The 27,803-nt window shown below is 38.1% G+C and overlaps 1 protein-coding gene across 1 annotated transcript; it reads right to left on the bottom strand.

The window, feature by feature from the left end:
* Positions 1 to 262: 262 nt before the first annotated feature.
* LOC134322808 (alanine--tRNA ligase, cytoplasmic-like) lies at positions 263 to 27,803 on the bottom strand. The gene is made up of 21 exons (XM_063004158.1): positions 27,757 to 27,803; positions 24,770 to 24,937; positions 24,358 to 24,546; positions 20,853 to 20,998; positions 19,348 to 19,539; positions 17,844 to 17,988; positions 17,619 to 17,764; positions 10,369 to 10,477; positions 10,074 to 10,224; positions 9,794 to 9,918; positions 8,663 to 8,807; positions 8,030 to 8,208; positions 7,821 to 7,934; positions 7,471 to 7,677; positions 7,200 to 7,384; positions 6,770 to 6,878; positions 5,472 to 5,585; positions 5,052 to 5,171; positions 4,860 to 4,946; positions 4,532 to 4,645; positions 263 to 943 (listed from the first exon to the last, which is right to left on the bottom strand). The coding sequence occupies exons 2-21, from the start codon at positions 24,911 to 24,913 to the stop codon at positions 764 to 766; spliced, it is 2,901 nt and encodes a 966-aa protein (XP_062860228.1). The 5' UTR covers positions 24,914 to 24,937; positions 27,757 to 27,803; the 3' UTR covers positions 263 to 763.

Here is a 27,803-nt window from a genome sequence, read left to right as displayed (position 1 = left end):
TTTGCATCATTTTATGCACACAAATCAAATATTTTTAGATCATATTAGAATTTTTAATACTGTATAAAAAGCATTATGGTAAGTAATAATAAAATGCATCATTTAACTGATTTACTTGTTTACAAAGGCTGTGGCAATCACATGCTCCTTAATGTGAAGAGAAAGTTGACCCAAATGAATCCTCCCCCAATCCCCTATACAAAAACAAGGCATTTTTGGCTCCTATATTATTAATAAATAATTAAATGCAACAATAATTGGCTTCAGTTATCAGTTTTATTCCAGTATTCAAAATGTCTTCATCTACAGTTCCACCAGCAAGATTATTCAAAGGGACAAAAAAAGTTAGTGACACAACTACTTTAAATCATCATGTATTTTTATTACTTTTAATAAGGTGTGTATATGAAAGACAGACAGCTCATGGTTAGTTCTGATTAAAGTGGATGTGTGATGAACTCGTCAGTATCAGAGGCAGTAAATGAAGTGCTAATTTCAAGTGGTCTCGTGCAGGACAGCAAATGGTCACATGGAACAATTTGATGATCGACACCTGCATTGTCAATTCTATACATTACTGGCAAAGCAAAAAGCTCAGGAACACTCATTGTGCTTCTAATGTGGGAGACTGGGCGGTGGCATTAAACTGTTAAATCATGATCACAAATAGAGATGTTCCTTTAGATTTCGGCTGGCAGCACTAGAGCAGTTCCAGTCGAATGAAGGGCGGTTTAAGGTTCAGGTTGATCTACCTATAAAATGACTAATTCTCTCCAAGTTTAAGATGAGCAAAATCATTGGCCAGCTTGAGAGCCTCCTGCATGCACTGTGTATTACTGCCTGAAGCTTGAGCAGACATGTCTTTACCACCACCTTTTCCATCCAGCAGAGGGCACACCTCCTGTACCCACTCACTGGCCTTCAAGCCTTTACTTGCAACCTCCTGTTGGGGGGGAAAGTGGAGAAATGTCACAATAAATAATTTAAACACATAGCTGTGTTCCGAGATGAATCTCTGTTGCTTTTTACATTAGAAATTTTAGTATATATACACTAAATTATATACTAAAACTGCTATATACATTATATACTAAATTATATACTAAAGCTGCTATATACATTATATACTAAAACTGCTATATACATTATATACTAAATTATATACTAAAGCTGCTATATACATTATATACTAAAGCTGCTATATACACATTATATACTAAATTATATACTAAAACTGCTATATACATTATATACTAAATTATATACTAAAACTGCTATATACATTATATACTAAATTATATACTAAAACTGCTATATACATTGTATACTAAATTATATACTAAAACTGCTATATACATTATATACTAAATTATATACTAAATTATATACTAAAGCTGCTATATACATTATATACTAAAGCTGCTATATACACATTATATACTAAATTATATACTAAAACTGCTATATACATTATATACTAAATTATATACTAAAACTGCTATATACATTATATACTAAATTATATACTAAAACTGCTATATACATTGTATACTAAATTATATACTAAAACTGCTATATACATTGTATACTAAATTATATACTAAAACTATTGTATACTAAATTATATACTAAAACTGCTATACATTATATACTAAATTATATACCAAAACTGCTATATACATTATATACTAAATTATATACTAAAACTGTTATATACATTGTATACTAAATTATATACTAAAACTGCTATATACATTATATACTAAAACTGCTATATACATTATATACTAAAGCTGCTATATACATTATATACTAAATTATATACTAAAGCTGCTATATACACATTATATACTAAATTATATACTAAAACTGCTATATACATTGTATACTAAATTATATACTAAAACTGCTATATACATTGTATACTAAATTATATACTAAAACTGCTATATACATTATATACTAAAGCTGCTCTATACATTATATACTAAATTATATACTAAAGCTGCTATATACACATTATATACTAAAATATATACTAAAACTGCTATATACATTATATACTAAATTATATACTAAAGCTGCTATATACATTGTATACTAAATTATATACTAAAACTGCTATATACATATATACTAAAACTGCTATATACATTATATACTAAATTATATACTAAAACTGCTATATACATTATATACTAAATTATATACTAAAACTGTTATATACATTGTATACTAAATTATATACTAAAACTGCTATATACCTTATATACTAAAACTGCTATATACATTATATACTAAAGCTGCTATATACATTATATACTAAATTATATACTAAAGCTGCTATATACACATTATATACTAAATTATATACTAAAACTGCTATATACATTGTATACTAAATTATATACTAAAACTGCTATATACATTGTATACTAAATTATATACTAAAACTGCTATATACATTATATACTAAAGCTGCTCTATACATTATATACTAAATTATATACTAAAGCTGCTATATACACATTATATACTAAAATATATACTAAAACTGCTATATACATTATATACTAAATTATATACTAAAGCTGCTATATACATTGTATACTAAATTATATACTAAAACTGCTATATACATATATACTAAAACTGCTATATACATTATATACTAAATTATATACTAAAAATGCTATATACATTATATACTAAAACTGCTATATACATTATATACTAAATTATATACTAAAACTGCTATATACATTATATACTAAATTATATACTAAAACTGCTATATACATTATATACTAAAGCTGCTATATACATTATATACTAAATTATATACTAAAGCTGCTATATACACATTATATACTAAATTATATACTAAAGCTGCTATATACACACATTATATACTAAATTATATACTAAAACTGCTATATACATTATATACTAAATTATATACTAAAAATGCTATATACATTATATACTAAAACTGCTATATACATTATATACTAAATTATATACTAAATTATATACTAAAACTGCTATATACATTGTATACTAAATTATATACTAAAACTGCTAAACAAAAATATGCCAAATTGCAATAAGAATGAGCAAAAGTAATGTAGTACCCAAGTAATAACTATTGTCATTAAATGAGCCGCTGTTTTATTATTAATTTTGTTATTAGTTCTGTAATCATTACTGCTGCTTTATACAAGGGATCTTCAAAAAGTTTCCACACTTTTATATTTTGGTTGGAAACGGTGAGGGTGGGAGGAGTAGTAACTGGTCATGTCTGAGAGACTGAGAGAGTGTATTGTCTGGATTTAGCTCCATCTGATTTCCACCTTTTTGGACTGTTCAAAGAAGCTTTAAGGGGAAGAGGATTTTCATATTCGAAGATATTCGGTGCATCAGTGGCTTCGCGCTCAACCAAAAATTTTTTTTGCTGATATCATTAAAACAGTACAGGCCACTCAGGTGGCGCAGCGGTAAAATATGCTAGCACACCAGAGCTAAGATTTTGAACACATCAAATGGAATCCAAGCTCTGCCATCTGGCCGGCTACATGAACAACGATTGGCTGTTGTTCACAGGGTGGGAAAGCCGGACCAGGGCTCCTCATAACTGGTGCAATTACGACCTCTGCTGGCTGATTGATGGCACCTGCGCAGAGTTGAGGAATAATGCTGATCAGGGTGTGGCTCTCTGTACACAAGGCTGGTCCGCATATAACTCGCCTCGTGCAGGTGAAAAGATGAAGTCGGTACTGCACACATGTCGAAGGGGGCGTGTGTCAGTTGCGAAGCTCCTCAGTCAGCAGTGAAGAGCAGTATTAGTAGAGGTAAAGCGTAATGCAATCAGGGTAATTGGATACGACTAGATTAGGGGAGAAAATTGGGGGAAAGAATTGGAGAAAAAAAAAACTAGGAAAAATGCATCGCAAAGGAAGGTGGCTTGAAATTCTTAATAATTAGAGTTTGTGTGGAAGTGTGGAAACTTTTTGAAGAATCCTCATATACACCACTTTACTCTGCATCGTACTCTGCATTTAGCCTGCATCACTGGCTAAAGTATATTGTCTCACTGTCTCAACCTATACCCTCTAAAGTGAAGACCCTAAAGTCTCCTCCCGAAGGGTGTTGGGAGACCTATCATTTGAAATACATCACCATTTCAAAGCTAAAAAGTTCGATACTTTAACTGCATTATTTTTTTAATTATTATTTTTAAGAATAACCATTCTGAAGGGTTCTTTAATATGAACAGTGTTTGTCTCTGTGGATTAGAATGACTAGAAGACCACATGTGTGCAGCCCTACTACCATCTTTACAGCTGATTGCTTCAAAATGAACTGCAGCCTATAGCTTAAGTTCTAGTGCAGAACTGCAGGACACACACTTCACCCAGAACATCAGTCGCAGTAGATGTACGTAGATAACTGGCCGATGACAGAACGATTAAATACAGCTGATGTTACTGTTAAATGCTTTTAAAGCTAATGCTGTAGGCATGTGGTTTACCTGGGGCACTTGGCAGAGGCAGATGATCTTGCCCGTGTCGTTATCTACAGCAAAGAGCATGGCAGCAGTCTGAGGAGACTGAGTCTTCAGCAGCTTCAGGGACTCGTTTAAGGCCTAAATGTTTACAGGAGAAAAAGCAGCAAGCATTTTGGTAAACAGTGATTACAAAAAAGCACAATCACAGCCCTTTCTGCACATTTATTTTTAAGAACTGGAGCTACTGTATTGTGAAATATGCAGATAAAGTAATATGATAGAACAAGACTGATAATATCTGGGCTATAAGCTGTGTAGAACATTTGCTCCAACATGGTTGTATGCCTGGTACCTTAGCACTTGCACCACTTTCCATCTCCATGACAAGAAGAGGCTGGTTGGGGTTGCTGTCAATGATCTCTTTTGTCTTCTCAAGAACCTTAAAATGTAAAGCAGAAATGAATACAAGTACATATTCCACAGTTCCATACTCTTACATTCCAATGATAATAAGGAAAATCATGTTCATATATTTTGCACTTACTCTCTTTTGCACATCAGCTTTGCTGCTACGATCCAGGTCGTCCATGACCTTCTTTAAAGCCTTCAGAGACTCCCTCATCTCGTCCTTCTGCCACTGGGAGATCACTGCAGTTCCTAAGGCCTGCAAAAAAAAAAAAAAAAAACATAAAAACATGTGTTCCGGCAGGCAGAGCTGAGACGCGATACAATGTATTCGAGAACCCAGCTGACCTGAGCGGCCCTATATATTTTATATTTTTAAATGACAACTCGTATCCTCCGCTTAAATTATGTTTTGTGTAAGCAGGAGCCCAATGAACCAATCAAGAAAAAGCACATGATTATTACTTCTTATGCAACACATCAGAAAGCAGATTCCATTCAAATAAACCATCTCCATAGTGATACAAGTAATATTATAGTAATATAAATTGAAGCTTACCTCGGTCAGGTCAGCAATCTCCTTCTGGATGTCTTTATTGGGGGCAGTCTGAGCCTTTACCTTCTTATCCATGGCAGATAATGCCTGGCGTAGAGAATCAGCTTTTCTCTCGGCCTATTAAAACATAAAGGTTTATTATCATTTGGATTTTTGAATTTTAATTGTTTAAGCACGTCACATTTAATGGTCATCAGTACTGTCACTTTATTTAATATTTAATATTGAATAAAAATCTAATCTTTTTTAAATAGGTATATGTAGGTTATATGTAAACTAAGGACTATTTTTACCCTGCATAATTTGAAATCAGTTTCTGGTCCAATTAAAAAAATCCACATATTAAATACTAAAAACTGCTGTACAAAAGATCAGTGCGTGGCTCTCCAAATGTGTGGGCAAATAAGAGGGGGTCGGTGGACTGCACACAGAGCCAAAAATACCCTCCTTGGACACAACCTAAGTTTCCAGCAGAGGAAGACAAATTGACTACGCTAAATTGGAAAAAAGGGGAGAAAATGCATAAATAAAATAAATACTGATAATATATAAGTATAAGTAAGTATTTATATTAAATATTTGTAAATAAGTATTTGATCCCCTGCTGATTTTGTAAGTTTACTGTTCAAGTACAAAGACTTGAACAGTCTATAATTTTTATTAGAATGTGAGATCATTGACAAGCTCCTCCCGTGTAATTCTGGACTGACCTCACCTTTCTCAGAATCATTCTTACCCCACCAGGTGAGATCTTGCATGGAGCTCCAGAGTGAGGGTGATTGACTGTGATCTTGTATTTCTTCCATTTTCGAATTATCGCACCAACAGTGGTCTCTTTCTCACCAAGCTTCTTGCTGATGGTCTTGTAGCCCATTCCAGCCTTGTGCAGGACTACAATCTTGTCCCTGACGTCCTTTGATAGCTCTTTGGTCTTGCCCATGGTGGTCGAGAGATTTGAATGGAAGAAACTGATTCTGTGACAGGAGTCTTTTATACAGGGACAGGACTAATTTGTGTTCCTTTTGTGCACATAACCGGTCTGTGCAGGTCAGAATTCTTGCTGGTTGGTAGGGGATCAAATACTTATTTCCCTTAATTAAATACAAATTAATTTATAACTTTTATTTAACGTTTTTTTTCTGGATTTTTTTGTGGATATTCTGTCTCTCTCTGTTAAAATAAACCTTCCATAAAAATTATAGACTGTTCAAGTCTTTGTAAGGGGGTAAACTTACAAAATCAGCAGGGGATCAAATACTTATTTTCCCCACTGTATATACAGTATATATCAAAATGTTCACCTTCTGAGCCTCTGCTCCAGTCACAGCCACAATTCGTCTGATCCCCTTGGCAATGGCCTCCTCTGACACGATCACAAATGGGCCAGCATGACCAGAATTCTGCAGGTGCCTGGAACAACAAGCATAGCTTAGTCAGTCTGAAACTTACTCAATTCTCTCAGACGTGCAAGTGATTAATTAAGCACCACACAGCAACACAGAGTTTTGCATGTTATCAAAGTATTCGCATGGGTTTGGGGTCTTTTTGGGGATTCTCTCCCACCTCACAGCTGCAAGCAGACGGTGAGTTAGTTACTCTTAATTGCACTTGGGTATGTGTAAGTGTTGCTCTGTGCTAAATTGACACCCTGTTAACAATGCATTTCCTCTCCCTTGAGCCCACCTGACTAGAAAGAAGCCTTTTAAAGAACTACCACTAGAAAAAACGTACGTTCCACCACAGAATTCGATGGAGGTGAGGGAGCCTGCAGTGCTGTTTGGATCAGCCAGCAATTCTTCCACAGGTATACCAATGGACACAACTCTTACAGGATCTGGATACGTCTCGTCAAACACAGCACGCAGTCCCTGGATGGCCTTTGCTGCAGCAAGGGGAGACTCTTTTGCATATACTGGCTGTAGGGATGAAAATAATGAAGGTTACCTATTAAAACAATAAAAAACATCTTTTCAGAAATAAAGCAAAACTCTTTTCACATTACCTTGGCATCAGCGATCATGGAACAGGCGATCTCCTGAGTGCGGCGCACCTCTTGCGTGGTCATAGCTCCTTTAGCAGTGAAGTCAAACCGCAGGCGGTCTGAAGCCACAAGAGAGCCTCGCTGATCGGCCTCGCCCAGGACTCCTCTCAAGGCGTAGTTCAGAATGTGGGTGGCAGTGTGGTTGCTCATGATGGGTCTCCGGCGTGCCTGAAAAAGTGAGAAAGGTGGATATGTTTATATTTGAAGAATTGAATTTCTTTTAATATGCATCCACCTGTAGAATTTTACTAGTATTGTATTAAGACTCATCAATTCAATGTCATATTTTGCCTTGAATGAAATAATCTTACCTCATCAACATGCAGTGTGAGGCGATCTCCAACCTTCAGGGTACCGTACACAGTTCCGACATGGAGCACGTAGCCTCCACGAACCTGTGTGTTCTTTACGGTAAACTCTGTTTTCTGAAATACACAGCCCACAATCAAAATGTGTGTTAATATGTCCTACAGGGAGAACCTTTTAACACTACATTCTCTTTATTCTTTAGATTCCTTACGTCCTCTGAAGAGTCGTCCTCACGCAGCATGTAGCCCTCATCAAAAGTCTGTCCTCCCTGCTCAGCATAAAAGGAGGTCTGATCGAGCAGCACACCGCACTCCTGCCCTGTGCTCACCTCATCCACAAATGCGCGCTCACGCCTCAGAGCCAGAACTGTGCCGACAACCTGCTCAAACACTGCGGCACACAAACAAAGCAATTCAATATCTGCAGGAAAAATTGTAGGTACTAATGTTTCATTTTAATAAATACCTTTTACTTATACTAAAAACAAAAAAGGAAAGGAAAGCAGACAAAAATGAAATCACAATTATTCAACCCTAATTAACCCAAAATGTAAAACCTTCCACTGTTTGCAATAAAGCAATCAAACAATTTCAATAGCTCAACACAACTAATATAACAACTGGTTTCTCCTAATTCAACACAATGAATCTGTTCGAAAACCTAGTGAGCAGCCTTGCTGTCTACTGCCTACCTGGGCAGCTGCATAAGTAGACAGGATTTACAAAAAATGGATTGAACAATGAGTATGTGTGCCTACCTGAATAGGAAATGTATGTACTTCCTTCATCTCTAGTTACAACATGACTACACCTTAACGAACAATGATGTAGCAACGCATAATTACCATAGTTGCCACTGTCTTCAGAAGAGTAGCGGTACTTGGGACCGTCATCAGTTGCCGGTACACCCTTGTTCCTTAGTTCCTCAATGGCATAGATGTCCAACATTATATGATCCACATCTCCAGACCCTTTGCCCTGGGATTTTAGCTAACAACAACAAAAATAAATCCTTTAGAACTTCTATGTAAATACTGCACAGTTTAGTACTACCAGACCCTTTATGGTAAGGTTTAGAGTGCATAATTGCTTAATCAAAAATGATTTAAATGTATTTTTGCCTAAACCTAATACATTTATGCAACTGAACAAATAAGTACAAGTTGATGGCTTCTTTGAAAAGCAGATTTCGGGGAAAAAAAACACAGGTACTAGACTACTTGCAAGTTACATGGGTGGTAAATTATGGAAACAAATGTAATAATAATAATAATAAAAAAGTTCATTTAACAAAGTAACCCAAATAAAACCATTTTACATGATGAAGGCATCATAACTTATTGTGCACTAGTCTTTATTTTCCCCACACACAATGTATGACTTATATAACAGGTACAGGCACATTCATTTATGTTTTCCTGCCTGGGTGAAGAAATATTTATATTTTAATTATACATTAGCAATGAGGCCTACTGAGGATAGACAAGATTAGGAACACGTTTATTATAGGGACAGTGTAGGAAAGCTGTTTTGATCTGGGGAGGGGGGGGGGGTATATCAGAAGAAGGGTGCTGGGGATGAAGCTGCCAGGCAGGAGAAGGAACAGAAGGCCAAAGAGGAGGTTTGGTTGGTGTGACAGAGAAATATGCTGAGGACAGGGCAAGATGGAGATGAATGAGCTGCTGTGGTCCCCTAACAGGAGCAGCCAAAAGAAGAAGTACAATAAACTAGTATTGCTCATCAATGTGCTTTCTGATGGGCTAAATTTACAAGAAATTCTGAGCATCTAAGTCTAAATGGCATTAATTTAAAGGGGGTAAAAAGGTCAGGTGTCAAGTGTGTGTTATTCAAATAGCAATTTTGCCTTAAATGCTCCACCCTAATGGACCCAAATTAAAAAATTGTACACACTTCGGTCAGAAATCATTTTTATATCCCTTCCTTCTTTCTCTCTCTCTAATGTATTGACTGTCTACCTGAGCAGCTTTTTTCTCTTCCTCAAATGCAGCAATGTCTATTCCCATGCCTTTTTCCTCGGCAATCAGAACTGTCAGGTCCAGAGGGAAACCGTAAGTGTCGTACAGCAGCCATGCGGTGTCCCCTGCACACATGCAAACACATTAGTACCTCAGTAATATATAAACATTTCTCAACCCAGTAAACAAAACTATGATGCACTAGCATACTCAGCCCAAGAACATGGAATAAAAAAGTACCTTATTACCCATAAGTATCAAGAAACCGTTAAGACTTTACCTGGAATAGTTTTGCTGTCTGCAAGGCTGTTGATCTTGCGGTCCAGAATACGTCGTCCCCTGCTAAGAGTCTTGAGAAACTGTATCTCCTCTTCATTGATGACATCTTTTACCATGTCAGGGTCTTTCTTCAGTTCAGGAAAAGCATCACCCTATAGACAGTTAAAAAGAAAATATTACAGCATTAATTGAAAAATATACAAGTTAATAACTCTGTTAATAACACTGATATGACAAAAGTCAGAACATTAGTACATTCTGTTAATAATAATAGCTCCAGTTCTCCAGACTCTCACCAGTGACTCAACCACCACGTCCACCAGCGAGGCGAAGAAGCCTTTCTGAGCACCCAGCTTTTCATGAGCATAACGAACAGCACGACGCAGAATCCTCCTCAACACGTAGCTACACGCACAACACACAAGGGTTATCATACAGGCACTATGAAACATGTCCCAGTTTGTTTTTGTTTGTTTATTGGGATTTTAACATCACGATTTTACACTTTGGTTACATTCATGACAGGAACGGTAGTTACTCATTACACAAGGTTCATCAGTTCAAGTTTAATGTCAAACACAGTCATGGACAATTTAGTGTCTCCAATTCACCTCACTGCATGTCTTTGGACTGTGGGAGAAAACCGGAGCTCCCGGAGGAAACCCATGCAGACATGGGGAGAACATGCAAACTCCACACAGAAAGGACCTGGACCGCCCCACCTGGGGATCGAACCCAGGACCATCTTGCTGTGAGGGGACAGTGCTACCCACTAAGCCACCGTGCCTCCCAAACGTGTCCCAGTAAGGCCGGGCAATATATTGATGTCATGATAAATTAGTGTCAATCCCTGTACTACTGGCCCATTATTTGTTACTCTAGTTACAAGTAACTTGAAGTGGAACTGGAATACATTACATTACAAAACCCTAGCTTTGATGTATGCCACAGTATTTCACTTAATATTTGACTAATATTTTACACGTTTTTTATCTTATGTACACCAGAGTATTTTATATTTATCTTACCATTCTAATTTTGTCTTAAATATCTATATTTCACATTTTAACCAGTATATTTTGCAAAACAGACAGTATACTACGGAGCCCCTTAGGGGTCACTAAGGAAAAAAAATATATGAACAGCAAAATCCGTACCCTCGGTTTAGTAAACCGTACCCTCGGTTTAGTAATCCGTACCCTCGGTTTAGTAAACCGTACCCTCGGTTTAGTAAACCGTACCCTCGGTTTAGTAATCCGTACCCTCGGTTTAGTAAACCGTACCCTCGGTTTAGTAAACCGTACCCTCGGTTTAGTAATCCGTACCCTCGGTTTAGTAAACCGTACGCACGCTTTAGTAATCCGTACCCTCGGTTTAGTAATCCGTACCCTCGGTTTAGTAAACCGTACGCACGGTTTAGTAATCCGTACCCTCGGTTTAGTAATCCGTACCCTCGGTTTAGTAAACCGTACCCTCGGTTTAGTAATCCGTACCCTCGGTTTAGTAAACCGTACCCTCGGTTTAGTAAACCGTACGCACGGATTGTCTGAGCTACAAGTTTTACTGTGCGCCCACACCCCGTTTTACGGTAATACAGTTGCGAAGCATTGAAGAGGATAAAGCATCTTTTTGCAGCTTAATACACTATATATTAGATATAATCACACACACACACACATATATATATATATATATATATATATATATATATATATATATATATATATATATATATATATATATATATATATATATATATATACAGTATATGTGTGTGTGTGTGTGTGTTATTATATCTAATATATAGTATATTAAGCTGCAAAAAGATGCTTTATCCTCTTCAATGCTTCACAACTATATATATATATATAAATATATATATATATATATATATATATATATATATATATATATATATATATATATATATATATATATATATATATATATATATATATATATATATATATATATATATATATATATATATACATACAGGGGTTGGACAAAATAACTGAAACACCTGGTTTTAGACCACAATAATTTATTAGTATGGTGTAGGGCCTCCTTTTGCGGCCAATACAGCGTCAATTCGTCTTGGAAATGACATATACAAGTCCTGCACAGTGGTCAGAGGGATTTTAAGCCATTCTTCTTGCAGGATAGTGGCCAGGTCACTACGTGATGCTGGTGGAGGAAAACGTTTCCTGACTCGCTTCTCCAAAACACCCCAAAGTGGCTCAATAATATTTAGATCTGGTGACTGTGCAGGCCATGGGAGATGTTCAACTTCACTTTCATGTTCATCAAACCAATCTTTCACCAGTCTTGCTGTGTGTATTGGTGCATTGTCATCCTGATACACGGCAACGCCATTGGATGCACATGGTCCTCCAGAATGGTTCTGTAGTCCTTGGCAGTGACGCGCCCATCTAGCACAAGTATTGGGCCAAGGGAATGCCATGATATGGCAGCCCAAACCATCACTGATCCACCCCCATGCTTCACTCTGGGCATGCAACAGTCTGGGTGGTACGCTTCTTTGGGGCTTCTCCACACCGTAACTCTCCCGGATGTGGGGAAAACAGTAAAGGTGGACTCATCAGAGAACAATACATGTTTCACATTGTCCACAGCCCAAGATTTGCGCTCCTTGCACCATTGAAACCGACGTTTGGCATTGGCACGAGTGACCAAAGGTTTGGCTATAGCAGCCCGGCCGTGTATATTGACCCTGTGGAGCTCCCGACGGACAGTTCTGGTAGAAACAGGAGAGTCGAGGTGCACATTTAATTCTGCCGTGATTTGGGCAGTCGTGGTTTTATGTTTTTTGGATACAATCCGGGGTAGCACCCGAACATCCCTTTCAGACAGCTTCCTCTTGCGTCCACAGTTAATCCTGTTGGATGTGGTTTGTCCTTCTTGGTGGTATGCTGACATTACCCTGGATACCGTGGCTCTTGATACATCACAAAGACTTGCTGTCTTGGTCACAGATGCGCCAGCAAGACGTGCACCAACAATTTGTCCTCTTTTGAACTCTGGTATGTCACCCATAATGTTGTGTGCATTGCAATATTTTGAGCAAAACTGTGCTCTTACCCTGCTAATTGAACCTTCACACTCTGCTCTTACTGGTGCAATGTGCAATTAATGAAGATTGGCCACCAGACTGGTCCAATTTAGCCATGAAACCTCCCACACTAAAATGACAGGTGTTTCAGTTATTTTGTCCAACCCCTGTATATATATACAGGGGTTGGACAAAATAACTGAAACACCTGGTTTTAGACCACAATAATTTATTAGTATGGTGTAGGGCCTCCTTTAGTGGCCAATACAGCGTCAATTCGTCTTGGAAATGACATATACAAGTCCTGCACAGTGGTCAGAGGGATTTTAAGCCATTCTTCTTGCAGGATAGTGGCCAGGTCACTACGTGATGCTGGTGGAGGAAAACGTTTCCTGACTCGCTTCTCCAAAACACCCCAAAGTGGCTCAATAATATTTAGATCTGGTGACTGTGCAGGCCATGGGAGATGTTCAACTTCACTTTCATGTTCATCAAACCAATCTTTCACCAGTCTTGCTGTGTGTATTGGTGCATTGTCATCCTGATACACGGCACCGCCATTGGATGCACATGGTCCTCCAGAATGGTTCGGTAGTCCTTGGCAGTGACGCGCCCATCTAGCACAAGTATTGGGCCAAGGGAATGCCATGATATGGCAGCCCAAACCATCACTGATCCACCCCCATGCTTCACTCTGGGCATGCAACAGTCTGGGTGGTACACTTCTTTGGGGCTTCTCCACACCATAACTCTCCCGGATGTGGGGAAAACAGTAAAGGTGGACTCATCAGAGAACAATACATGTTTCACATTGTCCACAGCCCAAGATTTGCGCTCCTTGCACCATTGAAACCGACGTTTGGCATTGGCACGAGTGACCAAAGGTTTGGCTATAGCAGCCCGGCCGTGTATATTGACCCTGTGGAGCTCCCGACGGACAGTTCTGGTGGAAACAGGAGAGTTGAGGTGCACATTTAATTCTGCCGTGATTTGGGCAGCCGTGGTTTTATGTTTTTTGGATACAATCCGGGTTAGCACCCGAACATCCCTTTCAGACAGCTGAAAGGGATGACAGGTGTTTCAGTTATTTTGTCCAACCCCTGTATATATGTATATATATACAGGGGTTGGACAAAATAACTGAAACACCTGTCATTTTAGTGTGGGAGGTTTCATGGCTAAATTGGACCAGTCTGGTGGCCAATCTTCATTAATTGCACATTGCACCAGTAAGAGCAGAGTGTGAAGGTTCAATTAGCAGGGTAAGAGCACAGTTTTGCTCAAAATATTGCAATGCACACAACATTATGGGTGACATACCAGAGTTCAAAAGAGGACAAATTGTTGGTGCACGTCTTGCTGGCGCATCTGTGACCAAGACAGCAAGTCTTTGTGATGTATCAAGAGCCACGGTATCCAGGGTAATGTCAGCATACCACCAAGAAGGACAAACCACATCCAACAGGATTAACTGTGGATGCAAGAGGAAGCTGTCTGAAAGGGATGTTCGGGTGCTACCCCGGATTGTATCCAAAAAACATAAAACCACGGCTGCCCAAATCACAGCAGAATTAAATGTGCACCTCAACTCTCCTGTTTCCACCAGAACTGTCCGTCGGGAGCTCCACAGGGTCAATATACACGGCCGGGCTGCTATAGCCAAACCTTTGGTCACTCGTGCCAATGCCAAACGTCGGTTTCAATGGTGCAAGGAGCGCAAATCTTGGGCTGTGGACAATGTGAAACATGTATTGTTCTCTGATGAGTCCACCTTTACTGTTTTCCCCACATCCGGAAGAGTTACGGTGTGGAGAAGCCCCAAAGAAGCGTACCACCCAGACTGTTGCATGCCCAGAGTGAAGCATGGGGGTGGATCAGTGATGGTTTGGGCTGCCATATCATGGCATTCCCTTGGCCCAATACTTGTGCTAGATGGGCGCGTCACTGCCAAGGACTACCGAACCATTCTGGAGGACCATGTGCATCCAATGGCGGTGCCGTGTATCAGGATGACAATGCACCAATACACACAGCAAGACTGGTGAAAGATTGGTTTGATGAACATGAAAGTGAAGTTGAACATCTCCCATGGCCTGCACAGTCACCAGATCTAAATATTATTGAGCCACTTTGGGGTGTTTTGGAGAAGCGAGTCAGGAAACGTTTTCCTCCACCAGCATCACGTAGTGACCTGGCCACTATCCTGCAAGAAGAATGGCTTGAAATCCCTCTGACCACTGTGCAGGACTTGTATATGTCATTTCCAAGACGAATTGACGCTATATTGGCCGCAAAAGGAGGCCCTACACCATACTAATAAATTATTGTGGTCTAAAACCAGGTGTTTCAGTTATTTTGTCCAACCCCTGTATATATATATATATATATATATATATATATATATATATATATATATATATATATATATATATAGAGGCAACAAAAGACATACCATGGTAAAATTATTCAAATGTAAAATTTTAAAATTCCATTAAAACAAGTGGAATTGTTACAGACCAATTTGAAAGGTCTAAAATAAGCAAATCAAATTATTATCAGAGCACTCCACTTTTTTCTTTAAGAGCATTAACTCTTTTATTAATGGAATACATTTCAGACATCTTTACTGTAGTAATCTGGGGTGATGGGATAGCAAACTTATTAAAAAGTCAAATCAATAACTAGAGATGGGACGATCGATCGGCTATGAATCGGTATCGGCCGATTTTTAATCAAAATATGCTATCGGCGATCGGCGATATTTCCTAAAAGTAGCTGATTCGATCGTGTGATATATAAAGACCACGTTAAGTTAACAGCTCAGTGGATTGATCCAGACTTTGAGCTACGAAGCACCAACCATCACCTCACCATTCATCAACCATCGTACAGAAACCACAGTGAAAGCTCTTCATGACCTAAAATAACATCATTAACGTTGTGCATCATACATACGATGTAATTTTGCTGATTGTAATATTTACTTTAAAAAGATAATTCAACCCGGTCACATCTGAGTCGATTCTATCAGCACGTTATATAAACTCCTGGTTCACTTTGGTAAATCGTAAGCGGTTCTTACTTGTGATGTAGATGAGAACAGAAAACGTTACAGAGCCAATCAGAGGCAAAAGTTTATTCATTACCAAATTCGTTAGTTCAGGATCATCTGCTGAACTTTTAGCTCCTTAGACGGAACGAGTCTGACGGTCGGTTACAGATCTGTGGTAATAGCAGTTTAATTAAGCTTTTTAATGAAGCTTTTTAATGTAAGAGAGTCACACAAAATGTTCTGTAGTAGTTGGTGTTTATTTAAAACCACGACATTTAATTAATAACAGTAAACACGGAGAGATAACTGAGAAGAGAAACTTACGCTTCGCGAAAAATGACTCGTGAATCAATGAATCACTTATAGCGATACAGTGAACAAAGCGTCTCTTCTAAAGGCGCACACACACACACACACACACAAACACGCGCGCGCTGCTCCGGTTTATCTTCACTGTGAGGCTCTTTTTAAGTTTATTTATTTTATTTAGCTAAACCGAGGGTACGGATTACTAAACCGAGGGCACGGATTACTAAACCGAGGGTACGGTTTACTAAACCGAGGGCACGGATTACTAAACCGAGGGTACGGATTACTAAACCGAGGGTACGGATTACTAAACCGAGGGTACGGATTACTAAACCGAGGGCACGGATTACTAAACCGAGGGTACGGTTTACTAAACCGAGGGTACGGATTACTAAACCGAGGGTACGGTTTACTAAACCGAGGGCACGGATTACTAAACCGAGGGTACGGATTACTAAACCGAGGGTACGGTTTACTAAACCGAGGGTACGGTTTACTAAACCGAGGGCACGGATTACTAAACCGAGGGTACGGTTTACTAAACCGAGGGCACGGATTACTAAACCGAGGGCACGGATTGCTGTTCATATATTTTTTTTCCTTAGTGACCCCTAAGGGGCTCCGTAGTATACAGACCATTACGCACACCACTTTAAAATAGAATCACGCATAGCCACGTTAAGTGACCGGACTGCCACTAGATGGTGCTAACGTAGCAGCATCAGTTGATTTGTTAGTTACCTTACATGAACACTGATGTCCTGAGCAATTTTTAGGGGTGAATAAAAATGACAATCCTGCAAAACGAGTCATTTAAAAATAAATAAATAAGTAAATAAAAAAGGCATACAAAGGCCCACCTAAAGTAAACTATTTAAAGAGTTAAAATTCAATAGACAATTTTAGCAATAGACTGTATTAAGATATTTTGGTATAATAAGTTTGTGCTTTTGGGTTGTGAAAACTAGGATTGCATTTAAATTCCTTCCAATTAAGTGTTCACTAAACAGAATTAATTTAAACCCAGTTTTTTGTACAAACTCTTTTAAAGCAGTACCAATGTTATAAGCATATACATGGATGCCATACTACACCACAGCATTTTATCTTACCCTCTACCAGTATTGTCAGGTCTACCCCCATCAGACAGTGCAATGGTGATGGTGCGTGCATGGTCTGCCAGGACGCGGTATGCCATGTCAATGCCATCTTGGTCTTCTGCTCCGACCTTGCCAGTATAAGGTCTGGCTCCTGTGCCCTAGGCGTTAAAACCAAAGGTGTTCAGAGAGGTAGGGCAAATGCACAAGCTTTTTACTTTACTGTAAATGTACTCATACCTTCTGGATGGCTTCAAAGTAAGGAACAAAGAGGTCTGTGTCATAGTTGGACATCTTATTCTGCAGGACAGAGACCAGACGCTCTAACCCCATGCCAGTGTCGATGCTCTTTTTAGGAAGAGGTTTCAAAACGGTCTCGGACTCTCTGTAGAAGATGGCAAACAACAGTTACAAAACATATCAGTTTGTTTCTACAAATACATTTACATTTTCAGCATTTAGCAGACGCTTTTATCCAAAGCAACTTACAATTATGACTGAACATGATTTTGAGCAATTGAGGGTTAAGGGCTTTGCTCAGGGACCCAACAGTAGCAACTTGGTGGTGGCAGGGCTTGAACCGGCAACCTTCTGATTACTAGTCCAGTACCTTAACCACTGAGCTACCACTTCCCTTTGTAAATATGTACAATATGTAAATACAGCATGTTACATTTACATATCTGGGACACACCATAGAGCAAAAAGGGGGGATTATTAACATAACTTTAATAAAGATTTCAGACACGAGTGCCACAGTGGATTATTATGCTAGCCCACCGACACTGAGATTGGAGTTTGAATCCCAGTGGTGCTATTGTCCAGCCGAACGTCTACACAGACATGATTATCTATGTCTGGGAGGAATGGCCTAAGCCCTGCAATGGATTGACATCCTGTCCAGGGTGTTCTTGCCTTGCACCCAGTGTTTCCTGGTGGAACCGGACATGCTGCAACTGTGACCAGGATTAAGCAACTGATGAAAATGAAATGAAATGTAAGGTTTAATTATGGTATGGCAATTTGATATATATCATAAGAGGACAGGGACTTTTTACTATATGTATAACTTCATTTTAAGGGTGTATTAACTATTATAAAGATTAATAATTATTGCTGCTCAGATTGCACCACAACTTTTAACTGAAACCATGAGACGACAAAGGAAGAAAGAAACCATTCATAAAGAGCAGGAAACAATGGAGCAATGTACTGTCTGACTATACTAACTCACCAGAATCACGCATGTCAACAAACTTTTTATTTTTCCGGTTGCACAATAAATAGAAATACAAATAAATTTACATTGTACAAAGAAGCCAGAGGTAAGATGTACACCTAACCAAACAAAGTAGGAGCTAGCTAGTGTGCTGAAGTATGTTTGTGTTGCCTGGCAATAGTACAGGGCTATGTGTTCACAGAGTAAAATATATTTTTATAAAAATAATTGAATCATAATCTATTTTGGCTTAATAGTGTAAAGTAATAAATGGCTTGTAAAATCTGCTATGGTCTACAGAACAATTCGGTCATAATTCCAAACCACCAGTGCTGATAAAATTTTTTTGACATGCTTAGTGGGTTAGATGTGCCATGTTGTGTATGGGCACATGCAAAACAACATCTACATGGTTTATGACGGATATGGCATTTAGAGAGATGCATTTCCACTTTGATACATATTTATGAATGGCTAACATGTCTTGGACCACCTACTTTGTGGTTTGTGTGAGTGTAATTGTACCTGTTGAACTGGATGAACACCAGATTCCAGATCTCCAGCACGTTCGGGTCGTCCATGTTAACGAGGTGTGACGCGTCTCTGCCTCCGATGCGATCGTAGTGGATTTCACTGCATGGCCCACAGGGACCAGTGTCTCCCATCTCCCAGAAGTTATCCTTCATGTTGCCTGGTAGAATGCGTTCCTCTGCCACCCTGACACATAGTAGACCCACATGGCAGACATTTATTTTGCCCAGTAAAGCAACCACATAGACACATTTTTTGCTTATTAGACACAATTTACCCTTCCCTATTTCAGCAAAAGAGTGACAGACATGTAGCATGTTAGTGGGTGCTGCATGGGTAAGAAGAGTTATATAGACCAGTCAAAGGTTTAGAACACACACATTTCTTAAGTTCTTCAATCATGTAATAATTTTGGTAAACAGCTGTCAACACTCAACACTGTCTCCAAATGAAATCAAATATTGTTTAGAAAGTTCTTCCCAACAGAACAAGCAGATGTTCCCACAAATGGGTTGCATGTGTTGGCTGCTTTGTTTTCACCCTTTAATCCCAAACCAGCTTGATGACTGGGCAATCCATGATTTGAAGCATACCGTCCCATTGTAAGGTAGTTCTGAGATAGCCTGGTATGTTCCGGGTCATTATCGTGCTGTAGGATGAACTACAACTAAAGATAGACCAAAGGGTCTTGCTAGATAAAAAGCTGTGGTAGTCTCACTGGGTCTACCACATAAGCTGTTAAGGCTTTGGGTTAACCAGACCTGTTGAGTCATTTTCCCTTTGCTTTCAAGTGACCTGATGGTTTAGGAAACTGTACTCACTGACACCTTGGATGTTTTTTTTCCCTACATTACCTACTTTTGCAAGGATTTATCGTTTGCTTAAATTATAAATTATTACATTATTTTAAAATTCTAATAAAAGCACATTTAAAAACATTGTGTTAATTTTACCCAGATCACCTGTCGAATAATTAAAACCGACACAATGTATAGTGACAAAGCTAGCTTTTATAGGTGTAGACATAAAAAAAATGTCATAAAGACATTCCATGAAGAACATAAATACCCCGCCATGGTAACAAGAAAACATTTCTGTCCTAACCCTGATGACAATCCCTATCTGTGGCCTTTTGACTTTCACATTTCATTCAATGGTTGGCTTTTGCCTTACATCTGGAGATGCCAGGTGTGGTGTTGAAAGTAAGCAATTTGCTAATCCTATTTGTTATAACTGCCTCTTTTATAGCACGTTATAACATCATACATTTCAGGTAAATTGGGCCATTACATAATTTAAGCTGGGTTAAGCATTGTAGCTCTTTACATGTTTTAGTTAAATGATTAAAATGACTTTATAATAAAGTCCATTCCTCAAAGTAAACTAAATATTTAATGATACTATTTATGGTAGTCTGGTAAAGTGGTACAGTTTCATTTCCAAACATCATACACTGCAGGAGAAAAATGTGTATTGTCCCAACACGGTACAACACTTACCCCAGGTCAAGCCAAATTTGTTTGCACTCATTATCAACCTCAAGACCTGCTTCTGGATGACCTTCAAAGTAGGTGAAATACAGGCGCTCGAGAGGGATGCCAAATTCCTGGGTCAACAGCTCCAGAGCCATTTTACAGGCCAATTGCTGAAAAAAGAAACAAAAGTTAGACAGAAGCCTACAAATGGTCACTTACTTACTCACTTACTCTATTAAAGCACAATTACATTTCAGTTATGCCAACAAGCACAGTAGGACAGCCTTAGGTATTACACACTGGGTGAGCACATCCTTATAAACTATGACTTCATGTCAGCAAGGTGCAATACAAACATTAAAATTAAACCACTGCGTATTTATTAGAATATAATTATATTATTATATTATGATTAGAAGATAATTCTTTTATAAACAATTCAATTACAAGGTTAACATGCACTTCAATTTCTGTTATTAGAGAAAAATAGTTTGAGACATGCATAAGATAATTTTTTTCTGCAATTAATGTACCAATGTAAAAATATAGAAGGATTATACTATATACTAGGATATACTAGGATTTTAACGTCATGTTTACACACTTTGGTTACATTCATGACAGGACAAGTAATTACCGGGTTAATCGGTTCAAGTTCAAGTTTAATATTAAACACGGTCATGGACAATTTTGTATCTCCAATTTACCTCACTTGCATGTTTTTGGACTGGGAGAAAACCGGAGCTCCTGGAGGAAACCCAGACAGGAGAACATGCAAACTGCACACAGAAAGGACCCAGACCGCTCCACCTGGGGATCAAACCTGGGACCTACTTGCTGTGAGGCGACAGTGCTACCCACTGAGCCACTGTGCCGCTCCAATGAAATAATTTTAACGTCATTCTAAGCTAGTTACAATTGTGACCAAATACAAGTTGAGCAAGTTCAGGGTTAAGAGTTTTGCTCAGGGGACCAACAATGGCCCAGCAATGGCAACCTGGCAATGGTGGTGCTTCTGATTACTAGTCCAGTTTGTTAATCACTGAGCTAACATTTCTGAAATTGGAATATGATTTACAATATTAGAGACAAAGGTCTAACAGGATATAAAAACCATCTCATTATACAGATAACATTTCAACAGCTAATGTAGGCAAACCTAATAGTATTAGCAATAAGAATTAATATCAAGTTATGCAGAACGGGCCACGTCACACATGCAGAGAACGTATTACATGTAGTAAAATGAACATTACATTTTAAAAGGCACAAACCAACAACCCTTAATTTAACTGGACTTCACAGAAAACTTAAGAAGGAATCTATTTACATGTGATAAACAAATAGGTAACTAAATGCTGAGTGGTCTTTGCAAATCATAAGTAAATGTGATGTCTAAAAAACTGGCAGGTACAACTGCAAATAAAACACTTGGGATTTGAATAACACAGACATTTTGGCCGTTGTATTATCTAGCTGAAGCTGTTGTTTTGCTTGTATTATGGAGTACACTCCTCTGAACCTCATTGGTGCTTACACAGCAGGTGTGGGTTTCAGACAGAATGCCTGTAGGCGTGGCATTGTTTGCACTCACAGTGGTTAAAAAAAAAGCATTCATCAATAACTTTTGAACAGACTTTCTTCTGAGTTCTCGTGTCAAGTGCACACCTAATTTGAATCATTAGGTATTTACTATAATCTTATAATAACTGGAATATTTAAATACACACAAATGCATTCAGTGTAAAGAAAGGTCACACCAAACAACCAGCGATTTGTTCCATCTTACAAAAGGTACACAGATGAGAATAAACAAAGTATGAATTAACCGTGTGTGCGTGGACAAGTAGTGTTACACTGAATACATTTTCAGGTGAAGGGAAAATAAATACAGGTGATGTTTAATTTGAGTTCTATGCCACTTTATACATTATTATGTAATTTATGACATGATGTGTTATGTTTAGTATGTATTAACACATTTTATACTTTTTCTCTTTCTCTGAAATTTTCCCCCCTAACCAAGTCATATCCAATTACCCTGATTGCGTTACACTTCATCTCCACCCATACAACCCTCCACTGCTGACTGAGGAGCTTCGCAACTGACACACAAACTCAGTACCGACTGCTTCTTTTCACCGGCACGATGCGAGTTCATATGCGGATCAGCCTTGTGCACAAAGAGCCACACCCTGATCAGCATTATTCCCCAACTCTGCGCAGGTGGCATCAATCAGACAGCAAAGGGTCGTAATTGCACCAGTTATGAGGAACCCTGATCCGGCTCATCCCACCCTGAACAACAGCTAATCATTGTTCATGTGGCCACACAGCCCAACCCAGCCCAGAAAATTTGGGACAAAATTTTCAATTTAATTTAATATAAAGATGAATATGTGATTTGTTAATTCACTTGCACCTTAATTTAACTGACATAAGTACAAAGAAAATATTTCCAATGTTTGTACTGATCAACATAACAGTATTTTTCAAACATTAACAAATTTACACTTTGATGCATGGAACACAAAAAAATTGGGACTGAGGAATGTTTACCACTGTGTTATATCACAGGACTTTTGCCTCTACGTCAATGGTAGCTTTACATACATGCAAGTCACCCACGCCGTGGGCACTGCTTCATCCCATACCATGACAAATGTTCACTTTTACACCTTTCACTGATGACAGTCTGAGCCTGGATGGTCCTTTTCATCTTTGGCACAAAAGACTTGGTGTCTGTTTTCCAGAAAACAAGCTAAAAAGTGGACTTACCTGACCACAACAGACATTTTCATTGTCTTATTTATTTTGTCTTATTATTATTAAGTGTGTTGCAGGCATCAAATGTAACATTTGTTTACATTTACAAAACAATCAAGTTGGTTAGCCAAAACTAGTACTTAGTAAATTCTTTGTACTTTTGTCAAGTTAAATTGATTTACTTTATTTATTAGGATTTTAACATCATTCATCAGTTCAAGTTTAACGTCAAACACAGTCATGGACAATTTTGTATCTCCAATGTGGGAGGAAACCCATGCAGACATGAGGAGCACATGCAAACTCCACACAGAAAGGATCCGGACCGTTCCACCTGGAAATTCGAACCCAGGGCCTTCTTGCTGTGAGGCGACAGCGCTGCCCACCGAGCCACCGTGCCGCCTCATCAGTTAAATAAAAGTTCAAAAAAGAATTTAACAAATTGCAGACTATTGTTTTTATTGTATTCTACTTTTGAACATTTGTTCAGTAAATAAGATTTATAGTTTAGTACATTTATTTATTTGAGTTTTACACCACTTTATACATGATGGTGAAATGTATGGCATGATCAATGTTAGGTTTAAGTCATTTTAAAACTGTTCTATTTGTCCATTTATATTTTTGTTTTAATTATTGTTCCTGCCAGAAAGTTCAGGATTGCTCTTGTGTTTAACTGGTGTCTTTAACAGTTCTAGGCATGTGTAGCTGTTGTCCTTTAGATTAGTAAATTAAAATCGCCAGACAATGTATAAAGTCTTACTTTAAAGTAATCTCCAAATGACCAGGAGCCCAACATCTCAAAGAAGGTGTGATGGTACACATCTTTGCCAACGTCATCCAGGTCATTGTGTTTGCCTCCAGCACGGATGCACTTCTGTGTGTTGGCAGCACGCTTCAGCTTGGCCATGGGGTGGGAAGGGTCGATGGTGTTAAGAAAGATGGGCTTAAACTACAAACAGAGGACAAAATAAAATTAGAAGTCATGTCATATGAGGCAGCTGTATGTTTTGCCCCAAGCAAAAACTGCAGGGATCATAGCTGAAAGAAACTATACAGCTCTATAGCTGAGAAGGTGTGTTAAAACATGCCAAGCACTTGTATTCAAAAATGCTAAGCTTACTGCAATTATGACTGCATAAATAAGGGGTGTGGAAGCAGAAGGATCATCTTACCTGATTCATGCCCGCATTGGCGAACAAAAGGGTGGGGTCATCCAGGGGAATGGTGGCAGACGAGTGCACATACTCGTGCTTGTAACGACGGAAGAAGTCAATGAACTTCTGACGGATCTGAGCAGCAGTCAGTGATGAGTCCATGATGGCTGGGCTGTTCACAGATGACTGCAGAATCAGAAGATAAACAGACACAATAATAAAATTACACCTTATTTCAAGAAAACCACAACTCGTCAACACAAAAGGGCCATGCGTTTGGTAAGAGACTGTTCCTGTTAGACAGGCAGATTAGCGAGGCATTAAAATAGACAGACACCCAAACAACATTCTGAAAGTAAAAGAATGCAAGGCAGGTAATTCAAAAAGTTACAAATCAAGCTTTATGAAGCCCCTCGATTACAGTTCAGATCATTACAGACCACAAGCAGTGAGCATGTGTACTTGTCTGAGAACCAAATCGAAACCTTGTATGTTTTTTCCGTAACACCTGATTTTACTCTTGTGGGAGGTGAATTATCCAGGAAGTCTGCAGAACAAAGCCTCTCAGGACAGCTGTGATCAGTAAACAGTTCTAGCAGCCCTTAATACTGCAGTGCCAACTGAAGAAGTACTAAATGAAAACAGCACCACACTCTCTTTTTTTTCTCCAACCCAATAAACTACGAGTCGATAGTTCATTTACACCATCAGCAAAATGCACAATCTGGACTCAACAATACTTATCCAGGCAAACACAGCAAAGATGGTTTAATTCATTTATTAACAACCAAATTAACTGTTGCAGCAGTTAAAAGGTATGATATATGCCTTGTTTGACCTAAGATTTGAATATTACATTAAACAAATAATTCACGACAACAAGCTTTCACCGCAGCCCATAGAACAATTTTATACTTAGATCTAGTATAGTTATGAAACTTTTAAAAGATTAATCAAAATGCTCTCATGCCGTGGTGACAGATATAATTATGTAATGACATTTAAAGTCAAACAGCGTAGTTCAACAAGCAAGCGAATGCAACCTATAAAGGTAAGCCACTGCAATTTGTTTAGAAACAATGAGCTGTATTATCACAGACTGCAAATAGTCAAAAATGGGGGCTTCACCTGCCAGATTTTCAATGCTTCTGCACAGAAAAGTGTGAAATGAAGAGCCATGTGGATGAAGACGCTCCTGTGGAGTCAGGCAGGGAGGGGTTAATGCAATTCCCTCGATTCATAAACATACAAACTCCTAGATGGGTTTAATGTTATGGACGTTAACTGGCTAACCAATAATTGAAAAAGCAGCCCATTGTTTGATGAATTTTGTTTGTTAAAAAATCCATTTCAAACAGCTGATGCTTGATTTCAATTGAGAGCGCAGCTACAGTCTGTACAGTTTCAAACAAGCACCCAAGGGGCTGACACTAGCTGTTGCAGACCTGTTTTCTTACTTTTTTTAGATTGAAATTTTCGAAAGGCAGTTTCACCCAGCCTATTGTTAATGAATAGCGCTGTGTAGTCACAGCTTACCAAAAAACTTTTGAGAATTATTTTTAAAAAGTGGTTCCCAAAGTTGGTGCTCTAATGTCTATCCATGGATGCAGCAGAATCCCCAATATATTTAAATAATTTAAAAACTAAGAACTCATAGAAATTATACTCATGCATTATATATTTATTAGGATTTTAATGTCATGTTTTACACACTTTGGTTACATTCATGACAGAAACGGTAATTACTCAGTAGACAAGTTTTAATGTCAAACACAGTCATGGACAATTTTGTATCTTCAATTCACCTCATTTGGATGTCTTTGGACTGTGGGAGGAAACCGGAGCACCCGGAGGAAACCCATGTGGACACGGGAAAAACATGCAAACCCTTCTTGCTGTAAGGCGACAGTGCTACCCACCGAGCCCCAGTGTCATCCTAATGCATTAAGATGTGGATTATAATTTTCAGCTCATTTAAAACATCAGCCTGTTTTATTTAACATCCAAGACTGTTTGCATTGGTGCTGAGTAAAAATGTGTGCACATTCATCCAATACAACCTCAAAACAGACAAATTTACAATGGGTTAAAAATATAAATAAACCACTGGGACTGATCATCTGCAACCCTTAACTGGTCCAGCAGTAAATAAATAAATAAATAAATAAAAGGAGCTTAATGTGTTAAGTTAAGTTAAATTGTTATGGGCCTTATACTGGTGTGTCTGATTTGCATTCATTTACATATGAGCTACTGATTTGCAGAGAAAAAGAAGTCAGTAACTGCAAAACCCATTAAAACAAGAAACTTACAAGATGTGAGCAACTGAGGTACCACAAATGAAATGTAGTTACTGTAATTTTATTTAAAATAATATTCAGTTCAGGATAAACTGACGTTATTTTATTTTATATAATTATTATTATATTTTACAATTATATTATTATTATTGATAAACACAATGAGCACCACTGGCATTTGAGATGGCATGCACATTTAAATTATGTTAAGGGTGCCATGATTTACTGTAAAGATCTACCTATGTGTATAAATGGTAAACAAATGTAGTTGTCAGTCGGTATTCATCGATATATCGCTCGATCCATTTGAAAATAACAGTAATAACACTATAATTTTCAGCAGGTGCAATAGTAATGTATAATCATTCTCCAGGTACATTAAAGTGTATTAATCAGCTGCAGTTCCAAGCAAGAACCGACCACATTAGACTGAATCAGCTGCAGCTGCTATTGTTTGATATGAAACTGAATCAGTTTTGCATGCGTCTGATTACTAATGACTCAGTTCTGATTCGATGCTACTCAGCTGTCATGCTAGCTAGCTTCAGCTAACCAACGCGCCACGAGACAAACCTCGACTAATTCATGTGCTCATGAGCAGCTGCTATAAGCTGAGAAACCGTTAATAAAATATAAATAATAACTTTTAATAACTTCAACTAAAATACAATTAATATAAACCACACAAATGAGCACAGCACTCACCTAAATGAATTCTGAAGCGTTTCTGCCTCCACACACACACCGCTCAC

Source organism: Trichomycterus rosablanca, chromosome 11 (assembly GCF_030014385.1).
Source record: "Trichomycterus rosablanca isolate fTriRos1 chromosome 11, fTriRos1.hap1, whole genome shotgun sequence".
Classification (NCBI taxonomy): domain Eukaryota; kingdom Metazoa; phylum Chordata; class Actinopteri; order Siluriformes; family Trichomycteridae; genus Trichomycterus; species Trichomycterus rosablanca.
Note: the sequence above shows the minus strand (reverse complement) of the source record. Positions and strands in the feature narration are given on the sequence as shown.

What these genes read in the sequence shown, in the direction of transcription:
- LOC134322808 (XM_063004158.1), bottom strand. Translation starts at nt 24,913, where the DNA reads ATGGACTCATCACTGACTGCTGCTCAGATCCGTCAGAAGTTCATTGAC. An exon ending in ACTTTGAAGCCATCCAGAAG is followed by an intron (nt 17,765 to 17,843) that starts GTATGAGTACAT and finishes TTTAACGCCTAG; the next exon opens with GGCACAGGAGCCAGACCTTA. An exon ending in CCTGACAATACTGGTAGAGG is followed by an intron (nt 10,478 to 17,618) that starts GTAAGATAAAAT and finishes TTGTGCGTGTAG; the next exon opens with CTACGTGTTGAGGAGGATTC.